At 44.0% G+C, this 20,288-nt stretch overlaps 1 protein-coding gene and 1 long non-coding RNA gene across 2 annotated transcripts in view; one reads left to right on the top strand and one right to left on the bottom strand.

Annotated features, from left to right (window-relative positions):
* The first annotated feature begins 338 nt into the window (after positions 1-338).
* The window catches only part of ANKRD55 (ankyrin repeat domain 55), a 39,430-nt gene continuing 19,480 nt past the window's right edge, over positions 339-20,288 (top strand). The window contains 6 exon segments of the mRNA XM_081212891.1: positions 339-721; positions 7,310-7,432; positions 11,362-11,492; positions 12,257-12,366; positions 16,189-16,249; positions 18,675-18,803. Of these exon segments, the coding sequence (XP_081069017.1) occupies positions 682-721; positions 7,310-7,432; positions 11,362-11,492; positions 12,257-12,366; positions 16,189-16,249; positions 18,675-18,803 (594 nt within the window). The 5' untranslated portion in view covers positions 339-681.
* Positions 16,242-18,679, bottom strand: LOC308597412. The gene is made up of 3 exons (XR_014012956.1): positions 18,406-18,679; positions 17,438-18,228; positions 16,242-17,204 (listed from the first exon to the last, which is right to left on the bottom strand). It is a non-coding gene; the product is annotated as an uncharacterized lncRNA (long non-coding RNA).

Below are 20,288 nucleotides of genomic sequence, written 5' to 3' on the forward strand. Positions count from 1 at the left end.
ACGGACCTCCGGAACGAATTAAGTACTTAACCTAAGGTACCACTGTATATTAAACAATGCATGTTTAATATAATATAAAGACTGCCATTCTAAATATACCTAATGGGCTTTTTCCAAGTGAATATGCATAAGATTGTGGGCTGATTAACCCAGGTTGCTAGGTGTTTAGAGTTGGGGGGGGTATTGTTAATGGGCAGCAATATTCAGAGAGAGTGTGTTGATTCTTTTTGCCCCAGTACAGGCTGTTTCACCTGAGTAATGAGAACATCAGCTTGCAAACGGCACCGCAAGCTTTGCACATGCTCTGTCTGGCGCGATGGATTCTCATTCATCTGCGGAGACTTCAGTTTAAGCACGGCATTCTTGCAGCTGACGGTGCATTCTCAGCAGTGCCCTTCTCAGACACAGGATGAAAGATGGTTTATTTTCCCTGTGAAATGATGGTACCTTAGGTCATTTCCAATCAACATTTTGAATAGGGTCTTTTACAGATGGAAGATATTGTTCTTCGTACATGACTGGAGTGTGGTTGCCTTTCTGATAAGCTGCAGCCATAAAGCAAATTTAATCCAGAAAGGAAGACTGGCGGCAGCAATCATTGAATGCGTTGTTTACTGGTGTAATATATGGGCTATTGCTACGGCGATTGCAGAGGTGAGGGGGGAAATGCAATAGGCAACCATGGATTTTAGTACTTCATCAGTGTTTGATCAACAGAAAGGTAAGCTGTTTGTTGTTAATGCTCATATTCATTCATGCTCATATGCCTGTTGCTGTTGCTGTCTCATTCACATCAGACAGAACGTTTCATGTTACATGTGGGAATTCTTAGACCATTTGAATTTCATGTCAAACTGTTCAATTCGACTATCTGCACATGTTGATTTTAAAAGGGGGGTCTATTTCAGTTTGTTTTAAAGGCAGCCATTTCAGTATGCTACAGTATGGAAATGGTTAACCAAAAGAGGCAAGTTCTATGGAGAAAACTGACTGTGTTTGACATTTTCCTCATATTTGACAGGAGATTTCTACTTTTACAGCTAGTAAAAACCTAACTAATTAGGCTTCTTGGTTTAAATAAAATATTATGAATTAAGTGCAAGCCATTGAAAATTCAGTGGCTGGAGATGCTCTCATCTTTCAATAAATCCTTAAATTGATGGCATGGATACTGACAAACTACAAACGTCCAATTGTGTATTCCAATCCAATAAGCAAAGGTGCATTTTATCCAGGAAAAGTTACTACAGAAATAAAATCGCTTGCTCTGTAGTGTGATGGAAGAATTTTATTTCTTGGATTTCAATTTAATTTACTCTATGATTTTTTATTCTAAGTGCCCGATTCCAAAATTTCAATAACTTTTCATATGGCATTTGTACCCACCAAATGATCTGAAATCATGTCAGGCATTGATATTGCACCAAAGAACAAGAACCAAAGAACAAGGTGTTGATGATCGTCCTCTGGTCTTGTGTCTGCACCTGCAAGTTGTACATGTTTGCTAGGAAAGCAGAATCAGGCCGACATTGAAAAGCATCTTGGCTCTATGACTTCATGAACGGGCACAAGCATAATGTTAGAGAATGAATGCTGTCTGCTCAGTTTCTTTGCCATGTCAAAACAGTTGTACTATTTTATGTATAGACCAGTTTTCCGTGCTGAAGTCTCTGCACTATCTATTAATTTTTAAGAAAAGGATAGTAATTCTAATCCACTCTAGTCACTGAGATGGGCATGCAGAGCTCCTCTACCCACAAATGCTTCTCCAGTTAATTTGACCAAGGGAGCAAAGCCATGAAAGGTTTCCTTTGAGTATGTGGATCTGCCCACGTCATGAATGTGAATGGAGACAGAGTGTGCATAAAAGCGTAAGAACTGCTGTATCAGACCAAAGGTCTATGCAGTCTGGCACTCTCTCGTCTCCAGCAGCACCCAAGCACACACAATCAGGAGAAGCTGAGAAGCAGAGAATGATGGAGAATCCTTTGGTTCCCAGCATCTTGGAAAAAGGAGTGTCTAATAGTCTAATTCTCTTGGAATAAAGAAACTCATTTCCCAGCTAATGAGGCTAATAGCCACTGACGTACCTGACCTTCATGAATTTATCTCATCTGTGCCTAAAGCCATCAGATCACTAAACCTTTGCATCTTCATCACATGGGAAGGAGAGGGGGGAAGATAACTATGGATTCTGGAAAGTGCCTCTGAGGATGTGCAGAGGGCATGCTGTGCCTCACTGAGGCTTCTACACATTTGAAACTTAGGGCAATGATAGAATTAGGTAAAGGGTAAAGGGACCCCTGACCATCAGGTCCAGTCGTGGCCAACTCTGGGGTTGTGGCGCTCGTCTCGCTTTATTGGCCGAGGGAGCCGGCGTACAGCTTCCGGGTCATGTGGCCAGCATGACTAAGCCGCTTCTGGCGAACCAGAGCAGCACACGGAAACACCGTTTACCTTCCTGCCAGAGCGGTACCTATTTATCTACTTGCACTTTGATGTGCTTTCAAACTGCTAGGTTGGCGGTAGCAGGGACTGAGCAACGGGAGCTCACCCCGTCGCGGGGATTCAAACCTCCGACCTTCTGATTGGCAAGTCCTAGGCTCTCTGGTTTAACCCACAGCGCCACCCACATCCCTTTGAATTAGAATTAGCACCTCTCATTTTACGAATTAATCAATTTATTGCTTTTATCAATGCCCACACCTCTGCAAAGCTGCACGTGAGGACTAGCTTTTGCCTGTGTGTCTCCTCACTTTGTACTTGGCTTTTTCTGTATTCAAAGACAAGGCAGACAATAGGAAGCAACCCGTTGCACTCCCCACTGTCCTCCATTGACCTCATCCCACCACTGGCAGTCCCCACTGCCCCTGGTATTTGACAGTTTCTGCCAGGCTTCCCAGCATTTGGATATCACATGTTCATCATTCACCAGAAGATAATAGCATGCAGTTTGCCTGCTTTCCATCACCTTCCACAGAAGTATCCCAGACTTTCGGATGCTATGGGAATACTGAGAGGAAAAAGAGAGGGGGGGAATGCAAGCATTTTACCTTTGGATGTTCATGGACAGGCATAAATTAAAACCTGTGCCTGCAGCTGTGTGTGAGAGAGTCTTCCTTCGTGAAATCCAGAGCCCCAAACGTGCAGTTGTATGCATGGGGGGGGGGGCTGTTATTAGACATTATTATGAATGAATGAATGGGAGTGACAGGGCCAGCTCCAGATTGAAGGGATCCTCAGTGTAGTATCCTGTGGTAGACCGGCTCCCTTCTCAGAGCTCCCCACCCCCTTGCTCATGAGGCTGGTGGCAGGAGGGAAGCAGAGCAAAGCAGCTACGAAGCTGCTCTGGTGGTAGCTTGGAGCCACCATGTAAATGACCCTCCAGTGCCCCTGACACAGTATCACTGCAGTGCATTGTGGGAAATCTAAATGGTGCTCCTCTCCCCTAGAGCACCTGAAAAGGGATGTCCATCACCAGGGAGCCCTGCCAGGTCAGGTGCGAACATTTGTTTACTTATTTATATTTGTTTAGTTCTTTCTTTATTGTGTTAATATCCTGCCTTTTTCTCCAAGTAGCTCCAGGTGGCAAGCATGGTTCTCATACCCTCCAACTGGGACATGCAAAAAACTGGGTCATGCATCTTCCGGGAGCGGGCTCCCATGCGAGTCACGTGACCCACGTGTGATCGTGACCTTACAAGATGTGTGTTTTTAAGGGCTGGGGCGTGGGGGGCCGTGACACCATAGGTTGATTGGATGGACCCAAAGTGTGGTGAATGTGTCTTTACATGACGGTGGATTGCCTACTGCCCTTAAACAGGAGGTAATGCATCCATTCCAGAATATGCCCACCTATCTGCCTGCATCTTGGGTAAGGTGGTGGACAGAGGGATGGGTAAGACACTGCAGGAGTTCCTGGAGAATATGAATTCTTTAGATCCATTTCAATCTGAGTTCAGTTCTGGGAGTGAACTAGCCTTGGTCACCCTGATACATGACTTCTATCATGAATGGGACAGGGGGAATACAGCTCTGTTTCTGTTTCTCAGTCACTCAGCGGCTTTTGATACCATTGAGCATGGCATCCTCATGGACCAGCTCTGTGGGATGCGTACTGGGGGCACTGTTCAACAGTGGTTCCGCTAAGGGTCATGTCCAGAGAGTAGCACTAGGAGATTGTGTTTCAGCTCCACGGTGTCTGTGCTGTAGTGTACCACAGGGTGCAAATTTGTCCCTAATCTAACATCTCTGTGGTGCCCATCCATATGAGGCCACTGGGTGCGGTCATTCAGACTTCTGAGGCAAAATGTCATCAGCATGCTAATGACACATAGCTCCACTTCCCCTTAAAATCTGAATCAGGAGAAAGAGGCTGTACATGATCTGGACTATTGTCTGGCTGTGGCAGAGGAAGGCCCATAAACTAAACTAGAACCCTGGGGAGATGGAGGCACTGTGGGTTGGTAGTTTTTGTGTCTGGGACACTGACACATGATCCGGGTGGGATGGCACTCTGGACATAACAGATATGGAGTTCGGATCTATCTTTGTCACTCGGATACCCTCAGTGTCTAAGTAGGAGTGCCTTTTGCCAGCTATAGCTGGTGCACCAGCTATGGCCATTCCTGGATAGGAAGAATCTGGCCTTGTAACAAGAGTGGCAAACCGCTTTTGGAAATGGTTTTAAGTTGAATTAATTCAGTAATGATTTGTAATAATCTGGAAAATCAATAAAAAATAATTGGGGGACTGTGGCTTGCACTGCCCATGACAGCACATGGGCCTCTGGCTCCATTCAATAAACATGTGCATGTTCAGCTTATCTGAAAAGGGATGCTTTGAAATTTGTAGCTCTGTGCATGCCACATAATCAGGATCCCCAGTCAATCAGGAGTCTCTTATCATACAGAACTCCTACAGGCACGAAGCTGCTCTAAAGTAGCTTTGCAGATGTTGTGCTGAGCAGGCATATGGCAAGGGATGGCGCCAGCAGCATAGTCCCACTGCCCCCTTCTTCCCTTGCATCTCCAACAGATGAAGATGGTCTGAAGAGGGCTTACACATATGTGAATGTCTTATCCCACTCTAAATATCAGCGGCACAGAACATGTGATTTCTTGAGCACTGACCAAAGGCCACAGCACGTATAAATAGTTTCATCTGAGTCAAAGGACTATTAGTTGCTAGGCTACCTTTCTGCTTACCAGAAAGAAAAGCGCCTCGTCTACTTGACAGTTACTGCTGTTGGCTGCAATCATGCAAATCGATGTGAGAGGAGGGAGGGGATTGGCATAAACCCATTGCAGGCTTCGATGCCTTTGAGACATCAGCAAGTGCTGAGCAGCAGCCTTATTGTGGATTCCTCTTACGTAGAAATCACAGACTGACTAAACCACAGGCTGTTACACTTCCCTCCCACTGTGCTTCCTCTTCTGCACAGGTCAGTGAAGCCCTGCAAGATGAAAGCGCAGGCATATAGCATGGGGTAATATATTGTTACAGAAATTGGGTGCCACCCCCAGTCTTTGCCGAGTGGTGGCAAGATTCCAGGGGGTTCCAGGTGTTCACCCAGGGCCTGTGCTGCTTTGGAGAATTGAAGATGAAGTGGAGACTGTGTTATACAGTACCATAACTGCATCAATGTACTGCCAAATCCCAAGAGTTTAACCCCCTCTAAATATGTATGTATGTACATATTTTAATTGTGTGTGTGTGTGTGTGTGTGTGTGTTGGCAGGCCCCCCCCCTTTGATGGCTAACAACCAAAAAAGAATCTTTTAAAAATGTGTAACTTCTTTAAAAATTAAAGCACATTGAAAGCATATATAGCAATACTAGGTAAAGGTAAAGGGACCCCTGACCATCAGGTCCAGTCGCAGATGACTCTGGGGTTGTGGCGCTCATCTCGCTTTATTGGCAGAGGGAGCCGGCGTACAGCTTCCAGGCCATGTGGTCAGCATGACTAAGCCGCTTCTGGCGAACCAGAGCAGCACACGGAAACGCCGTTTACCTTCCCGCCGGAGCGGTACCTATTTATCTACTTGCACTTTGACGGGCTTTTGAACTGCTAGGTTGACAGGAGCAGGGACCAAGCAACGGGAGCTCACCCCATTGTGGGGATTTGAACTGCCAACCTTCTGATCGGCAAGTCCTAGGCTCTGTGGTTTAGACCACAGCGCCCCCGCGTCCCTTTAGCAATACTAAACTAATACTAATACCAGCAGAACCAGCATTAAAAATATATTAAACTCTCAGATTCTAAAAGTTCTGGGGAGAAAAACACCTCCACCTTTTCCCCCCAAGCCAGGTAGAGCACACGGGGCCTCTACTCCAGGCATGGGGACCCTGCGCCCTTCCAGATGTTGCTGAATCATGACTCCCACCCAACAGTCCCAGCCTGCATGGCCAATGGCCAGGGGTGATAGATATTGTAGTTCAGCTGTTAAGTTGTGGGTGAACATATCAGACGACACAGCGATTCTTCAAACAGCTCTTGTTTATTCAAGGCCAGGACAGAGCTGAACTGAAGGGTCCAGTCAGCCTGCTTATATAGAGCTCCAGTACAACGTAACTGTAACAACTTTCTAAAACTATCCAATCACTGAACATCACTTTTGATCCCTTATTTGCATAACTATCTACAGTATCCCCCTGCTGGCCCAGGGTGAGAACTTCAGTACATAACATCAGCAACATCTGGAGGGCCAAAGGTTCTCCACACCTGTTTACACCAAAGATGTCACAACTGAAAAGGCCTTGCCTAACTGCATTTATTATTATTGTTATTTGCTACATTTATACCCCACCCTTCTCACCAAGGTGCCCATGGTGGCAAACACTTCTATGATAGAAAAGTAGTTAAAAATAAATTATAGCTATATTTTAAAACAGTTTAAAATATCTAAAAGCAATTAATCACAATGAAATAATTATTTTTTAAAAACTAATTTAAAAAAGCATGTGTCTGAATAGGCCTGCTGAAATAGAAAAGTTTTGAGTTTCTTTTTGTTTAAAAAGTGACTTATAAGTGCAAATCATAATCTTAACAATCTAGATCATGATCTGCAGCTTCCGTCATCACCAAAGTGCATTGAAGACGTTTGGATTGGAACAGCAAAATGCCTGCCTGCCCTTTTATGTTAGGATTTGCTCCTGCGTTGTGAAATGATGTTTTTCTTCCTTCTTCTATGTGACTGTCTTTAATGTGAGGGCTGTATTTAACCTTGTCATCGATCTTCTTCAAACCCCACCACCAACAAAGACAAAAACAAAATATTTTGTTTTCCCTGCTGCTTTTATTCCCACAGGCGATTCAGCAGAAGAATTCGACTTGACTCTGGTATATCAAGCAGCAGCTAATGGGGATATCAACACTTTGACGGCTGTCATTCGTGAAGATCCCTCAATACTAGAATGCTGCGACAGTGATGGTAAAGTGATTCTTTCTCTGGTTTTCAGTTGCTAAAAGTTGTAACTAATTGCTATGGTTCTGCTGTTTTTAGCATCACTTTCGACATCACAGTATCACGGCTAGAGACTTCCTTCTTTACAAGTGAAAGAAAAGGGGTAGTGATTACGGTAGTTCTTTCTTCCTCCTCTCTGTTCTCAACAATATATGGCACAATCATATATTATAGCTGCACAACTCCCAGAAAGTGAATTCTTCTCCAGTGTACCTAATAACAAGCTGAAGGGGCTGAAACTCAGCTGGACAGCACTGCTTTGTATGCAGAAAGTCTAGAGGTCAAATATTTATTTTTGACATTAATTTATTTTTGACATTTATATACAGTCATACCTCATGTTGCATTCTGCTCTTGTTTCGGACTTTCAGCTTACGAATGTGGAAAACCCGGAAGTGTTTACTTTTGGGTTTGATGCCCACGCACTCACAGAAGCGCTCAATCGCGCAATGCACATACACAGAAGAGGCACTCTAGTTGTGGACTTTTCGGGGTGTGAATGGCACCCTGAAACAGACTAAGTCCGCAACTAGAGGTACCACTATACCAACTTTGGGATGCGGGTGGCGCTGTGGTCTAAACCAGTGTTCCCCAACCTTGGGCCTCCAGCTGTTTTTGGACTACAATTCCCATCATCCTTGACCACTGGTCTTGCTAGCGAGGGATGATGGGAGTTGTAGTCCAAAAACAGCTGGAGGCCCAAGGTTGGGGAACACTGGTCTAAACCACTGAGCCTAGGGCTTGCTGATCGGAAGGTCGGCGGTTTGAATCCTCGTGACGGTGTGAGCTCCCGTTGCTCGGTCCCTGCTCCTGCCAACCTAGCAGTTCGAAAGCACGAAGTGCAAGTAGATAAATAGGTACTGCTCCGGCAGGAAGGTAAACGGCGTTTCCGTGTGCTGCTCTGCTTCGCCAGAAGCAGCTTAGTCATGCTGGCCACATGACCCAGAAGCTGTACGCCGGCTCCCTCAGCCAATAAAACGAGATGAGCTCCGCAACCCCAGAGTCGACCATGACTGGACTTAACTGTCAGGGGCCCTTTACCTTTTTAAACCAACTTTGTCTTCCAGCAATCTCAAGTTGGTACATGGTTCTCTTCCCCTCCATTTCATCCTGACAACAACCCTGTGAGGTAGGTTAGGCCCAAGGTCACCCAACGAGCTTCATGGCTGAGTGGGGATTTGAACCCTGCTCTCCCTGGTCCTTTTAGTCCTACACTCTAACCATCACACCGCACTGGCTCTCAATCTCCACAATCCCCAGCATCTCCAGGAAGGCCTTGAAAAACCTCTTGCCTGAAACCCTAAAAAGCCACTGCTAGCCAGAGCAGACAACACTGAGCTATGACCAATGGTCAATTCAGGATGAAGCAGCTTCATATGTCCATAACTGTAATCCTAAATGTTCACAAACAGCAACTGTGAAAGAGTGAGAACTATATACTATGGGAGCAGCTCTGAGTTGGTTGGTTGGTTGGTTGGTTGGTTGGTTTTCAGTGTAGAAACAATAATGTCATCTGTAAGAGTTTCAGGACAACTGTTCTGGTTAATGAATGAGGTAACATCAGGACTGCTTTACTATTGCTTGTGACAGTTATACATACGAGAAGTCAGAGGACCAGCAAGGATGGGGGAATAAAGAAAAGGCTGGTGAATACTTTCCTTTGCTTTGATGGCAAACTTCACCCTAGCAGTTTAAGCAGCATTGCTTCTTTGCAAGATTGTTTGCCTTGCTGGATAAAAACTAAAGGTTGCCTTTCAGCTGGCTGCACATCTTTTGTTTTAAAGCCTGCTGTGTTCTGTCAGTTGAGCTTATGAAATCTGAAGCACCACCGAGTTGACACCTACGCCCAGGTGAATTTTAGCAGTATCAGTCATTCCTTCTTGTATCGAAAAACCCCATGCATGTGGGGATGTTTCCAGCTTAGCTAGAATTAGCTACCTGAATTACTAGTTTTCCATATGCAAGGAGCTTTTGTCATGCTTTGAACAATAGTCATTTGAGTTCCTGAAGTAGCACAGTCTAAGGAAATCTGCAGCCAGGAAGGCTGAACTGCATGGTTTTTCTGAACATTTGAATTAGCTGCTGGTGTGTAAAGACATACCCCCCAGCTGCCTGAATAGCCAGCACTGTGGCACAACTCTGCTGACCAGCGCCAGAGTGCCAAATTGGAAGGAAATCCCTCCTGACGTCCCAATTTGGAGGGCAACAATATTGGAGGGTATGTAAAAGAGCTATCTGTACATTTCTGTGCCACTCTACGTAGCTTGGTGTTCACGACAGAAGTGTGGAAGATGGAAGCGAAAAAAGAAAGTAAGAGGCCGGTGACTAGTTCCCCAATTAACTTGGATCTGGTTAATTTTAAAAAAGCTGCACCTAAAAATGAAAGTCATTAGGCTGGTCTTTCAGTCACAAAACATTGCTCCATCCATGATGGTTGCTGCTCCTCATTCCACAGTTTTGCTTTTGATTTGCCTCATTCGGTTTCTGTGCAGCTTTTGCATTGCAGAGGACAAACATTTGCCAACATGCAAAATGATCAGTGCATTAATAAACAAGGGATAAGAGACAAAATGGTGGGCACATGACAGGCTTAGGAGGCAAACAGTGATGTGGAATAGTAGATATATGTGTTGCAGGAATGACTATTATGTCGGGCTTCTACAACATGAGAGCTGTGAGAGGAATTCTAGATTGCAGGAAGCCACGGTTTGTGGGTCTAGCATCCTGTTCCCCACCCGCATCTCTCTGCCTCACTCTCAAGCTAATAGTACTGATTCCTTTGCCTAGGGGTGGGAGAGAAATTTGAATTAGTTTAAAGGTAAAGCTGCCACATTTTCACTTTCCAAACAATACAGTACGTGAAATGAAATACAGGCATCTTCCAAAATGTGCATATTCCTGAATTTTGCAGTGATGTTTTCCAGCCAAGTCGGGTGTACAAAAAATTATATACCAAAGGGCACATTTTAAAATTCATCTATTTGTGAAAATAACACACACGCATTCTGTGGGCTTCTTTGGGAGGAAGGGTGAGATAAAAAAAGTAAATTATCGTTATAATTATAGGGGAAATTACTTTGCAAAAAGGCTTATGCATTTTAGTTAGGACTTAAAATAAGGAAACAAATCGTCTGCAACCCTAAGTGAAGCAGTTTGGAGCCCTATCTCCCCCAATTTTTTCTGCCCAACGGGGGCAACTGGTGGGTAAGGTAAGGCGTGAAGTCACCCTGAAAGCTCTTGCTAATGTTTAAAATAAAAAATCTTGAAAGGGTAGTGGGTGTAATTTACTTTGGTATCTGCCTCAGATTATTTCCCTTCCCGTTTCTCCCCCCTAAGCTAGCCAGGTACAGAATGAATACACACAAACACACGTCAACTAACACAGTCATATAATATAGCTAACTTATGTGGAGTTTGAAATTGGACTCTCCTGAGAGGTAACAATACTTCCAGGAGTGCAAGCACTTTTTAAAGCAAAATGAAGCACTTGATATACTATACATGTGTTTTTTACTAAAGGTAAAGGTAAAGGAACCCCTGACCATTAGGTCCAGTCGTCTCGCTTTATTGGCCGAGGGCGCCGGTGTACAGCTTCCGGGTCATGTAGGCAGCATGACTAAGCCGCTTCTGGTGAACCAGAGCAGCGCACGGAAACGCCATTTACCTTCCCACTGGAGCGGTATCTATTTATCTACTTTCGCTTTGACGTGCTTTCGAACTGCTAGGTTGGCAGGAGCAGGGACCGAGCAACGGGAGCTCACCCCGTCACGGGGATTCAAACCGCCGACCTTCTGATCAGTGAGCCCTAGGCTCTGTGGTTTAACCCACAGCGCCACCCGCGTCTCTGTTTTTGTACTAACTGTGCCTTAAATGAAATACATTTTTTCCTTTCCAAGGCTGTACTCCCTTGATGCACGCCATCTCAGGACGCCAGCTTGATACAGTGAAATTACTGCTGAAGATGGGAGCCAATATCAACACCCAAGATGCATGTGGGCGCACTAGTTTATCTCTGGCAACCTACCTGGTATGGAGCTTTCCTTCCCCTGTACATAGTTTTTAGGAAAAATCAACAACAAAAAAGCAGCATTCTGGAACTATTATAGCATATGATTAATACTGGCAAAATACGACATTATCAAAGGGACTGCTGACAGTTTATATCATTAAAGATGCATTTGTTAAACTTGCAACAGCTCCACTAGGGTGTTTTTTTAAGCACACACATCATCTTCTGAAGTAAACATTTCCTTTGTCCAGCGTTATGTTGGATATCTCTTCATCAGAAAAAATGTCATTCGGTAATCATATGCTGCGGAACTAGAAATTGCAAAACAGAAGGACATGTCCTATAGATTCTTCCTCCTGGTTGCTATAAATTATTTTATTGCACTAGAAATCATTTTTTGCATTGTGTTCATGGACCCCCACCAATGGCTCCCCCTAGTTCTATGGACCACAGGTTAAGAACCCCTGCTTCAGCAGATGTAATGCCATGAAACATCAAGGAAGGTAGACCTACAAACTAGCACAATCTCTGGGGTCTTAAAAGTGCCAGGTGCCAATTAACTCAGTATTTAGGTCCCAAACCTAGAGATATACGTCTACATCTTACCTAGGAGTAAGACATGCTGGAATCAATGGGACTTGTTTCTGAGTAGTCGTGTACAGATTGCACTGTTACCTTTTTAAAAAAATATATATTGTTGAAACAAATTCATATCCAGTACACATATTTTTTCAAAAAAGTTTCCAATTTGCACAGCCTCTTTCCTTTTGATTCACTTTCAGGGGTGGCTGGAAGGTTGCGTCAGCCTGCTGAGAAATGGTGCCAAACAGAACATCCCAGATAAAAATGGAAGATTACCACTACATGCTGCCACTGCTGATCCCAATGTCAGGTATGTTCTTTGAGCTACAGATAATGAATCTTTTAATAGATCTGTAATCTGTAGCTTTTTCATTATTGCTCATAGTGGTTATAACATGTTCCCTCTTAGGTAATAAAAGAGGTTGATAAGACTCATTAGAATTTCAGCCTTTTTGTATTATTAATCAGACTTCTCTACTTGCCTGGGCGTCCTGTACTAATAATTAACTGCACATAAAGGGTTGCTGATGAAGGTTTTCACAGCTGTGGTGTTGCTTGCTGTACTTCAACCCTGGCTTGGTATTTCATGCAAGTTTTAGTCAGAGTAGACCTATTGAAATCAATGGACCTTAGTCATATATCCCAGTGGGGCTTCACATATACTGTAGTTTCTGTAACAAGTGCAATTGCACCAACTGCAGGAACCAATGAGTGTTCATGAGTATAGCCTACATATGGAAAAAACTAGTTCATGCAAATACTCTTCCTATTTAGAAATGCCTCTCTGCTGGGTGAACAATGACCAGGCATTAGCATAATTCACACGAGAAACAATAAAACGGGATTTAAGCCTTGTGTAAGTTTCTTCAAGGTAGTGCCAAGGTAAGTAAACAGCCACAATTCCAGACAACCACATCCAAGACTGTGCAAAAGGTTGATAGTTCAACTCTGTAGCTAAGATTTGCCTTGAGACTACTTTTCCTCAGTTGTGGAGAACCACTGCATGGAACTTTTATACTCATGTTATCAAGAAAATCCATTGAATCATTGTGGTTCTTATGGGTTGTGATCCTGTGCACAATTTTGTGCAGGCAAGTCCCATTGGTTTCTGTGACGCAGATGCATGCAAAACCAAAGACAGTGTCATTCTTATTTAATTTAATATTGATTCCCTTGAAGCAGGGAAGAAGCAACAGGAGCACTTGCTTCATTCTGTGCAAATCACAGCTTGATGTGGACGCATGTATGCAACAACACCTAATCCATTTTAAGGAAACAAACACAATATTACCAGCGTGTGTGCTACCTCTGATGAAAATATTGAACATTGTGCTTTCATGAGTGTATCACACACCCATTATGCTTCTGAAACTGCTTCCATCCACTTCTCTCAAGCAATCTCAATTTTCAGTTGCTTTCCTAATTTTCTGGCATCCTTGTTCTTCTTTATACACATCATTTGAACAGTACTCTTGGAAGGTTTCAAGGCAACCAAGAGGGCATTATCATTAAATAAAACATCCACAGAATAGGGGCCAGCACTGATATTTGGAAAGGGAGCGGTAATTTAGTTTAGCAGCAACACAGAGAGATCCCTGCAAAATAAATTTCTACAGTCCCCATGGTAACGGGCAGACCTTTGGTCTGAGCAGAAGTGTGCCAGCTGTTCAGCTCCTTTTCATCTGTCTTATTAGCCCAAATCAGCAAAATTAGATCTTCTGAATATGATCACTCCATTACCAGAAAGCACTGCTGAAATGCCACAGATCTTCGCCATGTCCATTTGTTTTTCTCTTCATCTTTGCTCAACATGGCAAGGAACACAAACAGCAATGTCCATGTAAGAAATCAATGTGTATCCAGAAGAAAATATAATATAATAATATTATTAATACTAATTTCAGCACTAAGACATCTCAAATTGTGCAGCAAAAGGGTGTGCTCTGATACTTGTATAAATTCAACAAATTAAGTCATGTTACATCATGTTGCCCACATTTGGTGGGGGTGCAGGGAGCAGCCCAGGAAAAGGGAAGAAAAATAAACTTTGTTGCATGAACATAAACTCTGTTTCATGGATGGAAAGAAAGTTAGGATCTCAGCCACCCTTTCTATCTTTCTCCTAACACAACTGGTGTGTGGGTGTGATAATTCCAAAACTTTTTGAATGATTGACATGACCATTTGAAAATCCCAATTCATTTTCCATTCATGGAAAGATAGTTACACACATGGTAGGATCTGTTTCATAAGAATAGTTCTCATTTCGTGAACAAACTCCCTTCTGCTCATGGAACAACGGTGTTGGAGCCCTCTCTGTGGTTTACACATGCCCTACAAACCAGGATTGCAAACCATCTTCAAAATGTAGTTTGCAATCTTGGTTTAGTGGGCAAGTGCAAATTTGTCAGTTCAGCTGTAGTACGGTCAAGGTATGGTTTGTCTAAATAACTATTTGAACTGGAGCATGCAAGAAGGAAGCATGTGAAACAGGGCTTGTTTTTCCCATGGTGCTAAACCTTAGTTTGATGTTATGGTAAATGCAAAATTCACATTGCAATAAATTAATGCCTCTCTTGCCATATCTCTTACCACCAAAAGGTAACTCAAATAAAAAAACATCCTGGAATATATTGCTGAATTGGGGCAAGTCTATAGTTATATAGATTTTTCCTAATGGTGGCATTCATATCCATGAAGATCTATTTTCCATCGTACAGTGGTACCTCGGTTTACGTACTTAATTTGTTCTGGAGGTCCGTTCTTAACCTGAAACTGTTCTTAACCTGAAGCACCACTTTAGCTAATGGGGCCTCCTGCTGCCGCGCGATTTCTGTTCTCATCCTGAAGCAAAGTTCTTAACCCGAGGTACTATTTCTGGGTTAGCAGAGTCTGTAACCTGAAGTGTATGTAACCTGAAGCGTATGTAACCCGAGGTACCACTGTACTGTAGGTTTGTTTCATTTTGGGGGGGGAAATGTTTTATGGTTTATTATTGTTTATATTTTGAATTTGATATATTTGGGGGCACCAAAATCTTTTAAGTGTTTAGGGCCTCTCAAGGTCTGAACATAGTCAGATAATTTAACTCAAGAACAAGAGGCACACTAGTGCACACAACTTGAGCATTCCCCGCTTTGATCTGCCTATCCTAGAGTAAGAAAACAAATCCTGGAACAGCTGCCTTAACCTGATGTGTCAGCCAGCACTCATGCTTTGTTTCACCCAAATAAACCATGAACAGGAAACCAATAATGACCCCCTGGATTCTTCTTTGTTTGGAGAAAAACTATAAGCACTGGTTTGCACATAATGCTAAGCTAGTTGCTTTCCCCCCTTTAGCAAGGGACTATAGAGGGAGGCGTGCTCGACGGTGTAATAATTTTTTGTTTATTTTATATTCTTTATTGAAAATTAAAAAGAATAAATAGTACTAATTTGAGAATGATGTGTGTGATGGAAAGAGGATAAATATACCAGTTGTGGGGAGGGAGGGGGGTCGTGACTTGGCAGAGTCAAAGGGAATGTATGGTGCTATTACAATTTGTTGGAAAAGAATATGTAAGGAAAACAATAAAAATTCACTTGGGAAAATTAAAAAGAATAAAATACAAGTGCAGAGTAATACACAAAAAAGAAAAAGAAACAAGGTCTGGTTAACTACAATAACAAGTCATCGTCCCCGTCCCCCGTCCCCCTTGTAATGTACACAATATCTTTTTTCTGTTTTGTTTTCTATATGGGTACTATTTTTTTGTTTTTTTAACACAGTGTGATAACGTGACACTGGATCTGAACCATATTTGGGGAAGTATGTGAACAAGGCCATTGACTCTAAGGTTCTAGCTTTTAGGCTTATACAGTACTGTTAAAAACATTGTTTAATTAAAGCTTCAGTAAGTTTATTGTGCTAGCCAAAGGCCATGACAAAAGCATAGAAACTCAAACAATTAATTAAAGTTAAGTACATTTAGGTTCCATTGACTTCATGAAGTGAAAGCTAAGCACATGTTTAATTGTTATGTCACTATGACATAAAGGTGCTTCGTTCTTACTGAAATGGCACCATGACTTTCTCTGAATTTTGTTTTGCCTTTTATTTTAACGTGGAATGTCACTTTGTCCTCCTCAGGCTTTTATCTGTGCTGCTACAGCAATCTGATCTCAGCGAAATCAACCACCAGGACAATGAGGTAAGCAAACTAGCATCCCCTAAATTGTCATGTGGTGTATAAAGGTTGTTATTGACGGGTGAAGGAGTGCTTCATGCTTTAAAATCTGAGGGCCGGTTCACACAGACATTTAGCATCCACTTGGCCACTGCTATTTTTCTAGAAAAAGAGGTACAGGAACTCACCATGAATGCTTCCCTTGTTCTCTTATAATGGCAACGGCGCCCAACAGAGAGGGGCCGGAACGGAGTTCCAGTGAGTTCCGGATGAAAAAAAGCCCTGCACTTGGCCATTGTTATTTTCTGTCCAGACTACACCATGCTTGGTGAAAACAAGCCAACGGAACTGTTTTCAATGACTGCAAACTAGGATTGAACACACTGACATACTGTTATAGTTTGTGGGGGTCAGTCTGGATGTTATCAGTAGGTCCCTTCTGATCCTGTATTTGTGAGGTTATAAGCTATATGAGGAAACCTGCTGAACTGGTCAGACCAGTTTCTTTGTAAGATAATGGCCTTAGCTGGCAAGTTAAGTACTTCCATTTACATGTCCAAAAAGATTGATTGCCCTGTGGTCATAGAGACAAATGAGTGGGCCTTTTCCCAGCTCACCTGGCTGGCTGCCATGTCGTCCTAAGAGGGATAACAATAGGTTAAGGGGACCTGTGTTTATGTGAGTTTTGGCTGATACTGGAAGCTAGAGACACAGAGACTTGTCTTGCTCTGTGCTCAGGGAACCTAATGGGGAAGCAAGACCTGAGCAGTGTTAATGCTGCGATCCCTTCCATCCTATGTTCAGGTTGTATATGTGTACAAATAAAGCCATCCTAGGCTGGATCTAGACACAACAAAGAAGCGTTTCAGGAAAACACACTGTAAACTTTATATGAGAAATCGCGTTGGCAAAAATGGAACTCCACAGTGCCATCTGGTGTCGCAGTTTTATAATGCATGTACCATGCATATAAAACACTCTTTATTTACCAGCTCCTGCCAACCTAGCAGTTCAAAAGCATGTCAAAGTGCAAGTAGATAAATAGGTACCGCTCCGGCGGGAAGGTAAATGGCGTTTCCGTGCGCTGCTCTGGTTCACCAGAAGCAGCTTAGTAATGCTGGCCACATGACTGTACGCCGGCTGTAAAGTGAGATGAGCGCTGCAATCCCAGAGTCGTCTGCGACTGGACTTAACGGTCAGGGGTCCCTTTACCTTTATTTACTAATCTAGCTGAGTTCCCAGTCTCCATTCCAAGGAAACTGCACCCTGGGTAAGCACCGACACCCTGGCGATTGGGAGGCACACATCATTACAGTTGCCTCTATATTCAGAGATCTGTGCCATTGCTTATGTAGCCATAATGGTGCCATGCACAATAGGGAGGTATTAGCAGAATCAGGAAAACACCCAGATTTGTGGACGTTAAAAAGGAGGGTTTTTTTTAAAAAGCCCAATGAGGACTAAGCATGGCCAAGGAGTGCTGGGTTGAGGCACAAGGCCCCGTGAGATAACCTGTTTATCATTCATCCTGATTTGCTCACACAGATCTTACACAGTGGTTAGACTATGCTTGGCTTTATTGAGCTTTAATTCTAGTTTGTTTATGGGGTGATTAATGCACAATGAGCATTCATCCTGTTTTGGTAGCTGGGTGTTTGCACATCTTCCCATTCATCATCCATTCATAGAATCATAGAACTGTAGAGTTGGAAGGGATCCCAAGAGTCATCTAATCAAATCCCCTGCAATTCAGGAATCCCACACTTTTCAATGCATAGCTCTGTTACATTCCTCACCCCCGAAAATGCCAGGGTGATTTTTTAAAGTGGGTTTGTTGCACTAGTCAGGGTTGGGGAACCTTTTTCTCCTGAGGGCTACTGCGCAACCATCTCAAGGCCACATGCTGGACCAGGGAGAGGGGCAAAAGTGGGTGCAGCAATTAATGTAAATGTTACTTTTGTCCAATGGGCTAGTTTCACCACACATTCAAATGCCCCTCTAACCTCCATCCAGTGGCGTAGCGTGGGGGGTGCAGGGGGGGCCGGCCGCACCGGGCGCAACATCTGGGGGTTAGGGTTAGGGGGCGCAAATCCATGGGTTAGGGGGCGCACATCCACGGGTTAGGGGGCGCAAATTACTTGCCTTGCCCCGGGTGCTGACAACCCACGCTACGCCACTGCCTCCATCCGGGACAGAAAGAGGCATGACCAGAGTTCAAAGACACATTCCAGGCAGGCAAAGGTCTTTGGGGTGTGAATACCGCCACACCACCCCCTGTAAATCAGTGGAAAGTCTCCACAGAGGTAGAGTTAGGTTCAGGCAGAATGGCTGTTGCTGTTGGCTCCCTCATGGACATAGGCAGGTCTATTGTTTCATAACCTTATTATCCCTACTTCTAGGGCTCTCATGCATTGCCCCAAGCTTTGATGTCCTGGGTTGTGATTTTCAGGGGATGACGTCTCTTCACTGGGCTGCGTTTCACAATCGACCCCAGCACACACAAATCCTGCTGCATAAAGGAGCTGATCCGGTGTTGGTGGACAAAGATTTTAAAACAGCTCTTCACTGGGCAGTCCAGGTATAGTACAGCTGTCAACGTTTTCAAAAGCAAATGTGTCTCTTCATTTGATCCTGTTGTGTTCCATAATGTGAAACCAATGAAAGTATAAACAACAACAACAAATGAGTACAGTGGTACCTCGGGTTACATACGCTTCAGGTTACAGACTCCACTAACCCAAAAATAGTACCTCGAGTTAAGAACTTTGCTTCAGGATGAGAACAGAAATCGTGCTCCGGCGGTGCGGCGGCAGCAGGAGGCCCCATTAGCTAAAGTAGTGCTTCAGGTTAAGAACAGTTTCAGGTTAAGAATGGACTTCCAGAAATAATTAAGTACTTAACCCGAGGTACCACTGTAATCTGTAAGATGAGCATGGGAAGTATATATTTCTCAGGATCCCAAATCTGCCTGGGGGTCTATAGAACCTTTTTCATAAAAGTTAATCCAGTTCTGTTTCTCAGACACACCATTTGTAGCTAGGGAAGCAGAGAAAAGAATGCGACCGGGATTTGGCCATAAGGACAGAATTTTTATAAAAAATGAATTATTTCGCCTCTTATAAAAAGGCATAGAATTATGTCACTGTTTGTTTTGAATATGTCAGCATGAGTTACGTTCATACACCCACGACTACCTTCAACATTCAAAGAAATGATTCACCTTTGTACAAACTGGCTCACCGCAAAGGCTGCTTAATGACAAGAAATGTAAAAGCACTGGCTTGTGGTTGAAAGAGGGGTGGAAATGGAATGTACCACTGGCTTAAAAGACACCTGCTGAGATCCAAAAATATACATTTGTGCAAAGGCTTCAGCCAGGCCCCACACCGGCACATAGTGTATTTGGACAAATGCCCAGCATGAACAGAGAAGTGCCAAGCCAGGCAGCTACAGCTACCATCAACACCAGTATGCACAATGCCTCTGGGGTCTGCCTCCAATTTAGTGTCCCTCTCTGGTGGTCCATCGAGGCCCCAAGGCGATCTGAAGATGGAAGCTACAGGTACCTGACCCAGGGCTTCTCTTCAAAGCACGGGGCTGAGGGAGGACTGGATGGCAGGAGGTGATGCTGTTGCTTTCAGGGGCTCTCATCCCCATTGCTACCCACCCCCACCCCCTGCTGCCACCAGCCTCCGCCCGTCCCTGTTGCATCTGCTATCTGGTAAGCTCATCTGGGAAATCCCTAAAAGGGTGGTGTTTGGGGGGGGTCTAGGGGCCCCCTGAGACGCGGGTGGTGCTATGGGTTAAACCACAGAGCCTAGGACTTGCTGATCAGAAGGTCGGCGGTTCGAATCCCCACGATGGGGTGAGCTCCCATTGCTCAGTCCCTGCTCCTGCCCACCTAGCAAATCACATGATGTGTTTGAAAGCACATCAAAGTGCAAGTAGATATTTAGGTACCACTCCGGCGGGAAGGTAAATGGCGTTTCCATGCGCTGCTCTGGTTGGCCAGAAGCGGCTTAGTCACAGTGGCGTAGCGTGGGGGTGCAGGGGGGGCCGGCCG

This window comes from Podarcis bocagei (assembly GCF_964188305.1).
Source record: "Podarcis bocagei genome assembly, chromosome: 11".
NCBI classification, from domain to species: Eukaryota; Metazoa; Chordata; class Lepidosauria; order Squamata; family Lacertidae; genus Podarcis; species Podarcis bocagei.